The sequence below is a fragment of the Cyclopterus lumpus genome, chromosome 22, assembly GCF_009769545.1.
Source record: "Cyclopterus lumpus isolate fCycLum1 chromosome 22, fCycLum1.pri, whole genome shotgun sequence".
Lineage (NCBI taxonomy): Eukaryota > Metazoa > Chordata > Actinopteri > Perciformes > Cyclopteridae > Cyclopterus > Cyclopterus lumpus.
This window is the reverse complement of record NC_046987.1, coordinates 1,221,514-1,235,753: the sequence shown is the minus strand read 5'-3', so window position 1 is coordinate 1,235,753 and position 14,240 is coordinate 1,221,514. Positions and strand designations below refer to the sequence as shown.

Genomic DNA, 14,240 nt, shown 5'->3' with positions numbered 1-14,240 from the left:
GGCGTTGATCTTGAAGGCTTAAGACCCTACTGTACCTGTCAACAGTGTGGCTTTGGCGCTGACGACCAGCGGCTTAAGTCATTTGAAGTTGGTTCTTTTTTTAATGAGGAGGGGAGGAGGCGCAGCGAGTACTGACAGCCAGTCAGGGTCTTGAAATAATTCTATACCTCTGAATAACCAGAGGTGTCTGTCTGACTTAATCCAACCTCCCTTCATGCACACACACACACACACTCACACACACACACACCTTTAAGGTAGTGGAAATAAAAGCAGGTTGCAGGGCTAATAATGAGGTAAAGGTGGCAGAGTGAGCACTCGTCCTGTAACAATGGAGACTGTGGATCCACTCTATGAATCAAACTAACAAAGAAGCATTGTTTATTTCAATTACAAACTTATTGCAACTAACAAATGCTCATCTTTTATAATAACATAAAACTGAACATCACTGGGATCCAAAAGGACATTAACTTGGGCTTCAACCAAATAGTTTTTACTATGCACTAATTATTATCCTGATTAATCATTTGGTCTGAAAGTTGTCCAAGAAGGCGTCTTCAAATGTTTTGCCCGACCAAAAGTCTAAAACCTAAAAAGACTCTGTATATTATTTTGGAAGACTAAAAATACCAGCAAAGATTCACATTTGGAACCAAAACTGAAGCTGTGACCGGGGAATTATTGGCTTTTGGGGTTTAAAAATGACTTTCCTGATATATTGCTGATTAAGTTTCTATCAATTGATGAATGAATTAATCCACTTGTATTAACGTCACTGCTTTAATATGTATTTCAAATCACTGAGATTTTGTTTTGTGGGGTTGTTTTACCTGTGACACCGATATGTCCATGATTCATCATGTTAAAATGAATTACTTGTGATTTGTAATCTCTCCCCTTGTATTGGGTCTCATTACTTGGCTCTCACTTCCTTTCTCTTGGCTGGGATAAGCCCCCCTGTCGGGGGCTTCAAAGTGCAGGCCGGCCGGGGAAAAGCCTTAATTACCCATTTGCCTTGAATCTCAAGCCAAATCACAACACCCCGGTCCGTCCGACTCTTTGTGGCTCTCTTTCTTTTTCTTTTCCCTCCTCCGTTGTTAAAATAGAAAGACGAAATAAAATCCAAAAAAGGGAGAACAATCTGGAATGTTGAAGCAAGGGGTGAAAGAGGTGCTAATCTTATTTTAGGGCACCCCATTAGTATTCTTTTTTTACTCCTTATTTTTGTGTTTCTTTAATTTTTTTAACAACACACATTCCTCAATAAGTTTCAGTCAGCACAACAACAGTTAATGTTGAATAAACTGTAGATCACTTTAACCATTCAATTAATTTCACTGTTTTCTCACTCAGACCACAACCAACAACTATATTTACACTCTATTTTGCATGTTTATCATACTTTTGTCCACACTATTTAATTAAATTTACTGTAAATTAGCGTTCAATGTGTTATATTCTAATTTATGACCAGCAGTCACATGATCAGATGTCCATCTTGGACACAAGGAATGCTGGATGTGCAGAGAAGGTCATGAGCTGTGATGTGGAGAAGACTACAATCATATATAGTGATCCAAAACGTGTGAATATTGAAAAAGTACAACACACATTTTGCATTACTGAAATATATAGTTTAATGTTGTGAATTTAGGATTACTCTCTGCAAAACATCAAACCAAATAAGCCTATTGAAGCCTTTGCAGCATTTCTAATTCATTTAAGTAATATCATAACATTACCATTTTTTTATGGAAGTAATGCACCCTTTTATTCTTAGTAGGTTACCATATTGTTTACTATACTGTAACTAAGATATGTCTTATAACCCTTTGTTTCATGGCCCTTTTCATTGTAAATGCTGTCATTCAAAGTCATAGCACAGAGCTTTATGAAGAACAATAAGAGATATCTGTGTGTTGCTTTTACAGTTTCTTTTATAGTTGGTAACACACTATTGAATATTACAAATGTCTGACCTCTATTATGCTAAAAAAGACTTTATGTAGAGTTAAAATAGTTTATTTCTCAGCCTGGCCTTAGTTCTTTTTCTTTTAATTATATTTTTATCAAAAACATGAGGTGTCAGGCAGCTGCCCGAAAAGAAAATTGGAATAAGCTTACTGTGTATGTATTTTTATTTTATACCACTAAAGTGTAGCTATTATCATGTTAACACTACACTGTGATGCATGGAAGTTATGGCACTGGGCCTAACTATCGAACATAAACGTTGTGTTAGTAATGTTCAAACAGAGCTTTTTTCCGGTTTAATTGTAAAAATATTTCCTTTCACGTTGTGTTAGTATCATAAAGGATGATGTGCTATACCTTACTGAACTTAAAACTTAAAGCTGGTCAAAACAATCACATGAACTAGAAGTTAAGACGTGTTTTCATTCAAGGTTTTACGTTTAATTACAGAGGTTCAACTCTACTGATACAGTTATGTATCTCGTCAATGACAATTAAGAGGAAAACAGTCAATATGAGGTGTTTATACTTAACCTGGTTTTAACACAGCGATAAGAAGTGGACTGCTATTTTGTTCCAGTGGCCATCTTGGAATTGGTCCATTGATATCTTGTTTTTTTTGCAACCAGTGAACGGAGAAGTGGCAAAGAGACACCGGTATACTGCTCTGGAGGTGATAGAGACCTGTCAATCACAACGTAGCTCCGCCCTAAAGCATCCCCGGCTTTATGGTCTGTTTGACTCTAAATTACTAAATGAACATCATGCTGTATTGAAGAAGACTTGCAACTAGAGATTGAGACCATAAACTCATGTTTACAATGTTTACTGAGGGAATACATCAATAGAGAAGTAGAGTCATTTATATGGACTTCTATACAACCAGAGGAGTCGCCCCCGGTGGTCAGTAGAGAGAATGAAGCTTTACGGCGCTTCCGCATCGACTTCACTTGTCAGAACCGGAGGTTGCCGACTGGTTTAAACAGCTATGTTACAAATTAACTGGACAATTTGATGGTTGCTGTTTTTTTCAGCTATGCTGTAAAATATAATTATAGAGACTCCAGAGGAATTAAGGTATACATCCAATATGTGTAATATTCTCCACAACAATGAATAATAAAAGGATAATAATGAGATGTGATGTGTTTAAGTTTACTTTACGGCTCACAATTATATAATGCTAGAAATGTTTTACAGGCTTAATTGTAGATGCTTAGTATTCCTGTAGTATAAGTATAAAAGTAACCTGTCAATGTGTACTTATTACCGGTAAATGGTGCCGTGTTGAACCTTACTGTACACTATTTTCACTAGAAGTTTATTTAGTGGTTACAGATTTAAAACTGACGTTTATTGCACATTGTTTAGACTGGAGCATTAGAAATGTTTTCACTGTAGGTTTCAAATAGAATTATAGACACTCAAAATACATTTAAATAGTCTGTACGTATAATTTAAGTATAAAAGTATTGTGTGAGAAACTACACCTGAAAGTTAACATGAGGTGCTAAAGTGCACTGCATGTGCTTTAAAACTAAATACACATTAAAGACATGATGGTTAGAAATATTTCAGATTAAATTATAGCTCAGAGGGAATTCAAATGTAAGTTACTGTATATAGTTTATGTAAAAGTGTCCTGTTAATGACTGCATCATGCAGTTAATGCAATGTATTCATAAACAGGATAACAGTCAATTGTGATGTGTTGAATGGCTTAAACTGGTCAAAACTATCTGAACTATTGAATGGACTTCATTGCTGTGGACCTAGGTGTTTGTTTATATGTATTTCATGAGCTGCTAGTGCACCATCATTTTGTGGTGCGGTGCACTTTTAAAAAAGGAGAAGTAGACAGCGTGAGTCTCAATGTCATGTTTACTGTAACCAGCCAATGGCGTCCACAGGCCGCATCTCAGTGACATCATAGAGAACACAGGCCGCAGCCCATAAGAGTCAGTTCATGTGTTTAAATAAAGTGACAGCACAAACAGCAATACATCTCTACTCCAAAAGCCCCCGCCCCCAATCCCGGCCCTCCCCTCTGCGTTATAGAACACAATTTCATTTTCCCAACTTCATCCTGACAGTATCAGGAAGTGGCTGACACTTATGGTCTACTGTCATAAGAAATGTCACCTTACTGGATGAGTTCATACTTCTATTAGAGAGGTGCTGCAGCTTTCACGGTTTTATCTGAGCACAAATCATTTTCTACGAGCTCGTAAAAAAGCATTAAAGGAATGTAATTGTTTTCTCATCATCTCTGCAATTATTAGATTTGCAGGTGTTATGATTGTGGGTTTTGTGGTCAGTGACAGCAGCAGTAAATGTGTTTGGAGTTAATATTTTGTCAGAACTATTCTAAATTATGCCTAAAACCTCAAGCAGAATGTAAATGTTTGTGAATAACATAGCAGGTTTATGTCCATCAGTGTGTTGCCATGGTCCCTTTCTGTCAGACCAGCTCAAAGAAAATGAGACAAACAAGCAGAGAATGAAGATTTTTAACAGCTTGTATTTGTGCTCTGTTCTGATGCCCAGAAATATCAATGGGGGAGGCATGTGCCTACAAATTGACATGGAGGTCACAAAGGTCAAACAGAATATGCCCCCCCAACCACCGCCCCCCCTACCCCCTGCTCCCAGCAACAACCCAACAACCCCCACCCACAGACACAGCAAGTCACTGCCAGTGCCAGTTAGAAATCACAAACAAATAAAAGAAAGGAAAAAGAGTTTAAATAAAATAAAAACAGCGTAGTCATAGAAAACTATGTACAACCAATAGAGTGGTAAACAAAACATTGACTTGTGTTTTTGTCACTAAAAGGCCGTCAAACATCCCCTTCTGTACAACGTGATTCATTACAATAGTACAAATTCATCAGGTTATCTATCCTGCCCAATGAGAGGAAAAATAGCTAATGGCAGCCTGTAAATTGTATCTTGTCATTGGCATGAAGTCACTGTCCTCGTGCACCCAATACAAGAACAAGACGTCCCGAGGTACTCAGAGTACCCTATTCACAAAAGGATGCACATAGCCCACAAGTTAAAAAAAGACAAGCTCCTTAGGAAAGACAGCAAGTGCCGACACATGTATTTCAAACCATCCAAGAAGAATAATCCATTCCAGAAGAAGAAAAATAGATACAAGTCAGGATTCTCAGTGTGTTTTTCCTGAAAAGCAGAACCAATATTCTGTTGTTTCTAAAGGAGAAACCCCTCCCTCCACCCGTACCCCTACCCCAAGAGCCATCCCACCACCAAATCCAAGTTTGTTACAGCTCAGTCATTTTTTAATTCGTTTATTTTTTATTTCATTACACCCAAGGCAGAATAAAAGTTACTAAAACTTAAGACTTTTACAGTTACAGTGACAAAAACAGTTTAAGAGACCCACAATTTAATTGGACTGCAAAATAAAAAATTAAAAAACAACCTTTTTTCTATTTTTGTAAAATGCCCAGGCATTCTCCAATATTACAAATACTGGTATACTTTTACAGTAAACAAGAAAAATGTAATATATTCATATATATTTATATATATACTAAAACCCCGTCACCAAAAAAATGAAAAAAGAAATGAAAAAAATATACACATTGCCACTACGGCATTCAGAGAAAACTTTATAAGCAAACCTGGAAAAAAAATACTTGTTTGTTTAAAACACACATACACACAAATATTATTTTACCCTTGTACTTGTTTCAATACTGTAAACTTATTTTAAGACAGAGTGCACTAAATTATTTTTTTAGTTTCTGCATTTCCTGATTTTTGTCGAGTCTCTTCCTTTACTTTTTTTGTGGCTTCTGTCCACTCCTGGAATTTTCTGTTGTGGGACAGACTCTTGTCCTTATGAGTGAGGAATTTGATATACTGTATATCTATATATAGGTTTGTGCCTTTATATGTACATATGCATACATATATACACACACAGACACACTGATATTGTGCCGAGTACTCGTAAATCCAAACTCAGCATTGTTTCATTTGTACTGATTTTAATATTTCTGTGAAAAGTTAAAGTTAACACAATTTTATCTTTTTTTCTTGTTCAATTTGATGCTTCATAAAAAGGGTTGCATTTGTCTTAGATACTAAATAGGAAGATCATTATTCAAGGCACACTCATGTCAAATTGAAAGGCAGTACAAAAACTGTCCCAAATAAATTGTTTTAGTGCCAACATTGGGAAAGCCTATCAACCCTGGGCACTAGCGTCAGGAGATCCCAAGCTCTAGACCCTTCAGTACCTTTTATGTCCAGCTCTCTGTGTGTGTGTGTCGGACGGGAAAATCATAAAGTGCAGGTCTGTTGTTAAAAGCTCTGATTTAAATCTGATTAAAAAGAAGAAGAGTGCCACTATGAAGGTGGATGGGGCCGAAAGAAAATTGAGGTTATGAAAAAAAGGGGCATGGAGTGAGCTGATGCTGCTACTATTACTACTTCAGCACACACTGATGTATATATTTCCTGTCCCACAACTAATGGAGACACTTCTATTCCTGGAGATCAGATTGTACAATTATAGAATTACTATAGCAATACCACTCGAAATGTACCGTACTTTTTAAACAAATTGTAAGATATTTTAGCACAAAAAATGCATAGGGAAGTTGATTTTCATAAATCTTGACAAAATCTGATAGGATGTGACTTCAAATTTAAATTGAATCCAACTGCTTTGAATTGAGGTTCAACCTAGGGCATTGCCCTGGTAGGGGGTAGAGGGCAGCAAGGGATGGCATAGAGGACACAAATATCCCTAAATATTTCAACATACTATGAAATGTAAATGCTTTTGGAAGCATAGGAGTGAACAGTTAATTCAAGAAAAATAGTATAGCTCACCCTGAGATGTCCCTGTGCTTACTCTCTTTTCTCATTCTATTGTCTATCTCTATGCATACTTGTATTGCATGGCTTCACGATCAGTTTACTCCAAATAAATAATATAGCCTAGATCATATGGCATCATGCAAAATATAATACATGGATCTATGAATGTAGGTAAAATAGAGGGGGATGGAAAGCAGTAGAAATGAGGGATGGCTGTCCTACTAGTCAGCAGCTGCCTTATCTAGAATCTGTTTCTTCTGGCTGGTAATGATGTTCTCAGGAGGAGACAGGGTTTATGAACCTTGGGATCCTCTTTGATTTTAGGTTTACTGTCAAATATGACGCTCAGTGCTACATATCCAATTATATTGACATGTTTTAGACTCAGTTCATGCTACAATGCCAAAGGATTGTTGTCCGCGTTTCATCATCACACAAAATAGACTAATTCTAGCATTCTCAGTTAACGCCACTTTCAAATTGAAGATTGAATTCAAATTCTCTTCAAGAAATCACACATTTAGCGTACTATACAATTTCCTACAAGCAGCCGCCAAAAGAAATTACTCAAAATTGACTTTTGTCTTCTAAAAAACTCTCAGGATATCATGTGGTTTTAACACAGTAATGCAAAATCAAAGTAAAAAAAAACAAAAAAAGAAATTCTAAATAATATTGTACCTGCACATGCCAAAATCCAATAAATACAGAAATTATTGCACAGTTAAAGGCTCCACATATGTTATAACTCAACTGACTGATTGTTTAAAAAGGAACCCCAAATGAGGCAGTTTAGACAGCTTCAATTGGTGTTAAGATCTCTGTTTTCACTTTTTTTCTCAGTTGGCAGTTTCTTAAAAACAGAAAATTAACCCCAAATTAACATTTCAGAAAAAGAGTATCCAGCTACCCCTTTTGTTTATTTTTTTTTGTCAAAGTGTGGCGCAGAGTATGGAAACAGGTAACCTGGTTTAGGTTCTCTCTGCTTGTTCAATTTTGACCTCATTGGTCATCAAATGTTCTCCATGCCACTTTTTCATATGTTTTTCCAGAGTGCTGTACACGCTGAAGGGCATTTGGCAAATGTCACAGCGGTAGACTTCCTTGCCATGCTGGCCATGTGTCTTCATGTGGCGTGTGAGCTTGGAGCTCTGAGCGCAGGCATAGTTGCACAGCTCACACTTGTAGGGCCTCTCACCAGTGTGACTGCGCCGGTGCACTGTCAGGTTGCTACAGTTCTTGAACACCTTGCCGCAGTATTCACAGGTGTCGCTCCTCCGGCTATCCTTGGAGCTAGGCCGGCCTGGACCTCCACCCAGATGAGGTGTGCTGCCTCCACTGGCGGTGCCGCTGCGGCCTGACAGGCCTCCATCTAGCAGGTCGCCCGGAGGTGTTGAGAACCGCAGGCTGCCGTTCTCCGACGAGTGCTCAGATGAGGTGGCAAAGGGCGATTGTCTGGAGTCAGTGAAGCCTAGGAATGGGTCTTTGATGAAGTGGCGTGAGGCAGCATAGCCTACTAACCACTGGGAGTAGACGTTCTCAGAGGGGATGTGGGGTGTTGGGGTAATGTCCAAGTCCTTCTCAATCTTGATTCTTTTATTTGAGGAGTTGGACAGGCTGGGGCTGGTGATAGGGGTGGGCTTACGGGGAAACAGGCCTGAGAACGAGTCACCGGAGCCACAGTTCCGACCGTTCATGGTTGTCCTCTCTTCCTGTTGGTGGTGGTCCATCTCCCCAACAACTGAGTCCTCATCCCCAGTGTCTTGCCGGCCATCCAAGCCCCTCTTAGAGAACGGCATCCTTTTACGATTGTCAACTATCAAATTATTGTACTGCTGTATAGAGTTGAGTCCCCCACCAACCACCATCTTCTCAAGCGCGAGTGAGGACTTCTCCTCTGATGGCAGTTTAGAGCCATTCTCTCTGTTACGGAAGAACTCACACTCCATGCTGAAGTTGGATTCTGGTCGACTCTCATTCTCAAGTTCCTCTTCTTCCTCCTCCTCTTCTTCATCTTCATTGCCTTCCCCCTGAAAGTCCCCGTCACGATTCTTCATGCCCTCACCTGTGACATCACTGGTACCTGGCTCTGGGGAGCTTGTGGTGGACAGTCCATCATCTGAGCGCCCCGTCAGGGATCCAGCCTTGTGCATGTGAGTCTTCATGTGGCGCTTCAGCTTGCTTGCCTGAGAGCAGGCGTGATCACACAGCTGGCACTTGTATGGTTTTTCTCCAGTATGGCTGCGCCGATGCACCACCAAATTGCTCTGGAACTTGAAGGTCTTACCGCAGAACTCACAAGACTTGACCTTGTTCTGTGTCTGGGGAGGAGTGGTGCTGTTTGGGGGCATTGGCGGTAAGGGAGGGGTGCTCAGAAAAGGTGATTTGGGCCCAGGCTGGAAAGGATTGGGGTTCAGTAGTCGGTGCAAAGGGTTGGCCCTACTGGGTGACAATGGTGGTGTGGTGTTGTTGTTGTTCCCCGCCAACTCACGTAAGCGCCTGGAGAAATCCATGGACTGGGACTCCATGGCCATAGGTGTTAGCCGCATCACCCTCTCAAAGGCACTAGGGTGCTGTGAGATGAGGCCCATTTCCTCTGCACTAAGGCGTTCCAGCCGATGGGGGTCCAGGTGGTGGCGGGGAGGCGGGCTGATGAATGGAGGCGTGTTGGGGAGCCGGTTTTCCATGAAGCCTGGAGGGGGCTCCCTGAGAAGGGGGCCCGTCATCCTCAGAAGGTGGAAAGGGTTGTTGTCCCCAAGAAAGTTGCTGAGCGGGGTTTGCGGGATGGAGTTGTTACCCATGGGTGGAGGCATAGCGATGCGCGGTGTGAGGGCCGTGCTGGAGGGGTTGGACTCCAGGTATATGCGAATGCCGTGGGTGTTTTGGGCATGTTGCAGCAGAAACCAGGCGCTGGGGAAGGGCTGCTTACATGTGGTACATATATAGCTAGAAGGCTCATCTCTGCCACCTGCAACAAATAGAGAAAGAAATGCATTAAATATTTCAGTTGAGAACCAACTCATTTATACTACAGAGATCAACAAGCACATCTGAAATGACAATTATGTTTCCTTTGCAAAAAAATGAAACGTGGATTTATTTGAAGATTATTAGGTCAAAAATGCGTCTGCATCTGGGCATACACATACAATAAGCACGATGGTAGATGTACGTACTTTAAGTGAATGCTGAGTGAGTGATTTTAAAAGCTGGGAACCCCTCCAAGCAGTCTGTAATGTTTGCCGAGTAAGAGATGGAGGATTTACGAGTTCAAGAATTATTTAAGAAAGACTAATCACACGCCACACACCAGCAAATAAACATTCTTCAAAAATCAGACGAGAGCAAGATCACTATATGAGTATATGAAAATGGCCCCTAACACAGATAGCATGGCGTTATAAAGAAAGGCAAAGTGATAATGGTTACATGATCATTCTAAAATAATGACCATTTAGAAAAGGCAGTTGTATCTCTGTTATGGGCACAGTCTTCACATAATGTTGACTGGAATCCCTTTGAGAGATCTAGTCTTGCTCTGTTTTTTATTTGTAACATCTAATCAATGCAAGAGCTTTCATGTAACACACAGGTTCTCTCAACTCAAAGGGGACTTGTTACCACCACGGTACAACCATGACTAAAGGACATTAAACAGGCTGAGGAGCACTCCTACAGGGAGTGTACACAGACACCCTGACATGAACACACACACATACAGATAGTGGTAATTGTGCGCTTGTTCTCGCTTGTGTATGTATTACATGAAAGCGCGTTGTCTTGACCTAGTACACTAATTTCAGATACTAGGGGAAACACATGCTGCTGTAATTGCTTCACTTATTTGTGTGTGTATGTATGTGTGTACATGGCCGTGGCTTTTTCTGCAAGCTACACACAGGTACAGAAATGTATGCTGTATACTAATATTGTTTTCATTGTTATATTTGAGGATGTGTTTATATAAGAATGCACTACTATGGGGTGCAAATTGTATCTAATTTTGTTCAAATCTAAGTATTGGAATTTCACGCTTGAAAAAATACATTAAAATTAATCGCATGCATAATGCTAAATAAAAATAAATCAATGAATTGTATAGTTATTAAAGATGTATGTAATGATGTTAAAATACCAAATTTAACAAAAAAATATTATAGAACAAATTATAACGTATTCATCTATTATACAAAAATATGCATTAAAAACTTTGATCAGTTATTCAATCATATGAGATCTCTCTGACATGAAAATGTAACACCTAAATTCTTCTCATGGAAACATCTCTCTCCTGGCGCGTGTGTGTGCGTGTGTGTGTGTGTGTGTGTGTGTGTGTGTGTGTGTGTGTTTGTTAAGGAAGACAGGCAAGAGGCAGAACAGCTGTTCACCTCAACAGTCTTTTTGAGCCTTTTCACTTAATTATAGTGGACAGCACATTCACGCACACACACACACATATACACACACGTACAATGAAATAACAGCTCTCTATGCCTCAGCTTTTGTCTGCACCTTTCTCTCTCTATGCTTTCACACACACACACACACACACACACACACTGCTGTGCTGTTTTACTGTTGATTCTTAAGACCCTGAACACGGCAAAAACGAAACACCCAGCCCTCGCTCTCTCTCTTCTTGCTCGCGCGACTAAAAACTGGAGAGAGAAAGAGAAGATCCTCCCTCCATCCTCCATCTTTCAGCTGAACTTCTAGTCTGCATAAATAAGTCATCAGGGGGGGTGGCGGCAGTCAATGTTTATTTTTGCAAAACAATTAAGAGCAGAGGTGTGTGTGTGTGTGTGTGTGTGTGTGTGTGTGTGTGTGTGTGTGTGTGTGTCAGAGTAAGAGTAAGAGCGAGATAGTGTGTTTCTGCACTGAAAAGCCATTTCTCTCCGGCCTGCAGTGGAAGTAGCATGGTTTTTGTTTCGGGACTGTGTGTGTGTGTGTGTGTGTGTGTGTGTGTGTGTGTGTGTGTGTGTGTGCGTGCGTGTGTGTGTGCGTGTGTGCGTGTGCGTGCGTGCGTGCGAACTCCCGGGGGATGGGAGTCCAACGCAGATGGCAAATAAAGTATGCAGCCCGAGGCGAGAGCACATTATGCTAATTCTAATGTCAGCTGTACTTTAATATACGACTCTATTTAATCACCCCATTATTTCCTATTTCCATATGAAAAAGGAGAGAGAGGGAGAGAGAGAGAGAGCCAGCCAAGATTTTACAAAATGGGACAAAAAAACAAATTGAGGCTCTACATGCAGAATTGTCCATTCCCCGTATCCAACGGGAAACACCAATTAATGAGAGCAGATTTAGGCCGATATCCACTAATTATCAAAATGCAAAAGAGAGCATTTAAATTCCATAACCACCTAAAAGACAGTGACCCTGACACGCTCCCCAACAAAGCCCTCCTCTTCAGAGACTCTAGAGGGATGCCCCCTCAGCCAGCTGGTTCTAGGTCTCTGTTCACAAACAAAAGGAGACCCCCCCCACCCCCCCATTAGACGAAAGCAAATTATTAGACAACAAATAGAACTACAAGACACATTGGAAGCAGTCGAGCACAATCCAGAGCAGATTGGAATGCTATTGGACCCTAAACAGAGAACAGACTACCTGAGCACTGTGACTGACCCAAACTAAGGAAACCTCTGACCGTGTACGGACATGGAGAGAGACCGCCACAGGAGGGCGTGGCTTCCTGAAGAGGACACACCCACTGAACACAAGACGAGCTGGAAACCGAGCTGCACGTTTTAATTACCTGCCAACTCTACCACGACATCAAACACGTTTACAGCGATTTAAAAATATGTGAAATACAGCGGTGCGATTTGTCAGCGGTGGAGGAGGAAAGACTGTCCAATGGGATAAAAGCATCATGAAGACTGTTAATCATCTGCGTATGAATCTGACCATGTGCACCGTGCTGATATCTGTACATAGACATACATACTGTACACAACACAGAACTTGAAACGTTGTAGTGTTTACAGTTCTCACCTTGTTGTACATTTCTTAAGTTATATTTGCTTATCTGTATATAGCCTATTGTACAGATATTTAAGAGCATGATCACACTTTTGCGTTTGTATGTTATACTTTACTTATTTGTATTTATGTATTTTATTTAAATGTTTTAATGTTTTTCTGTATTATTATCTTGCTTATTGTGAGATTGGGTGTACATGTTTGGTCTTGTGTAAACACGTGTTTATCATGTCAATAAAGACCCCTTGAATTGAAACTGAGGTGAATGGATAAAGAGAGACCTCTCCTCTGTGTTCCTCTCAACGCTCAGTTTTCTAACGCAGGTTATAACTCACAATTCTCATCTTGTGAATATGTGGAATTAAAAGGAAAAGAATCATGTGGATAGCTGGAGAACAGAAACAGCCGTCTTCAGCGAGCTAATACGCTATGAAGCTATCACTGCATTGTTATTTAAAAACATTATAACAGTATAGATTATAGAGTTAATGTGAAATAAGATCAGTTGTAACTTCTGTTGAGAGGATATTAAAATCCTCTAGACTAAAATGCTGCCAACAAGAATAATACATAATTGTGTATCTGTAGCCTTATAAAAATGTTGATGCATTGTTTTGGTCAAAACAGACCAGATGTGTATTGTGTACAGTATCGTGAACGTGTATCTGGTGTCTATCTGCTGCTGAGGGATTAACAGGAAATGTAATATCCAGTCAGAGTTCAGTCTGTGGCTTCAGGGATTAGCAGTAACTATTTTACAAATAGGCATTAAAAAATCTGTTTACTAATGCTAATGTATGCGCCCACAATATAGTATGCTAACTCTTTCTGAGCATAATATTTAATGGAAATATTTGAAACTGTTTAAATATTGATATAAATTGCAGAAATCCATTATAAAATTGAGGACGTTTTACACACACACACTCACACAGCCAATGTCCCAGGAAACTCATCTCAACTTTGAAATCATTAGGAAAAGAAAAACTATTGTATTAATAAAATAATAACTGAAGAAACAGAATGAAGTGACTTAAGGTTAGTCTGTCACTGGGAGGACCCTTGTGTTCTATTTGGTTCAGGTTCTCTCTCACACACTGTTCTATCACACACATGCACACACACATTTTAAATGCTTGAAGGTTGTCTTTGCGGAAACAAATGTGTCATTGTGATTTGTTTGTGTGTTTGTGTTTTATGTATACATTCATATCTGAATATGTTTTCGATCCAACACACTACATGTTATAGTGTGTGCGTGTGTGTTTGTGTATTATGTGTGTGTGTGTGTGTGTGTGTGTACGTGTGTGTGTGTGTGTGTGTGTGTGTGTGTGTGTGTGTGTATGTGTGTATGTGTGTGTATGTGTGTGTGTGTGTGTGAGTGTGTGTGTGTATGTGAGTGTGTTTGTGTGTGT

The 14,240-nt window shown here is 39.9% G+C and overlaps 1 protein-coding gene across 2 annotated transcripts in view; it reads right to left on the bottom strand.

Annotated features, from left to right (window-relative positions):
* Positions 1 to 4,677: 4,677 nt before the first annotated feature.
* bcl11ba (BAF chromatin remodeling complex subunit BCL11B a) overlaps positions 4,678 to 14,240 on the bottom strand; it is a 41,184-nt gene continuing 31,621 nt past the window's right edge. For both annotated transcript variants that reach the window (XM_034525435.1, XM_034525436.1), the window contains exon 3: positions 4,678 to 9,802. In XM_034525435.1, coding sequence (XP_034381326.1) covers positions 7,806 to 9,802 — 1,997 coding nt within the window. In that variant the 3' untranslated portion in view covers positions 4,678 to 7,805. The remainder of the gene's footprint in view (positions 9,803 to 14,240) is intronic.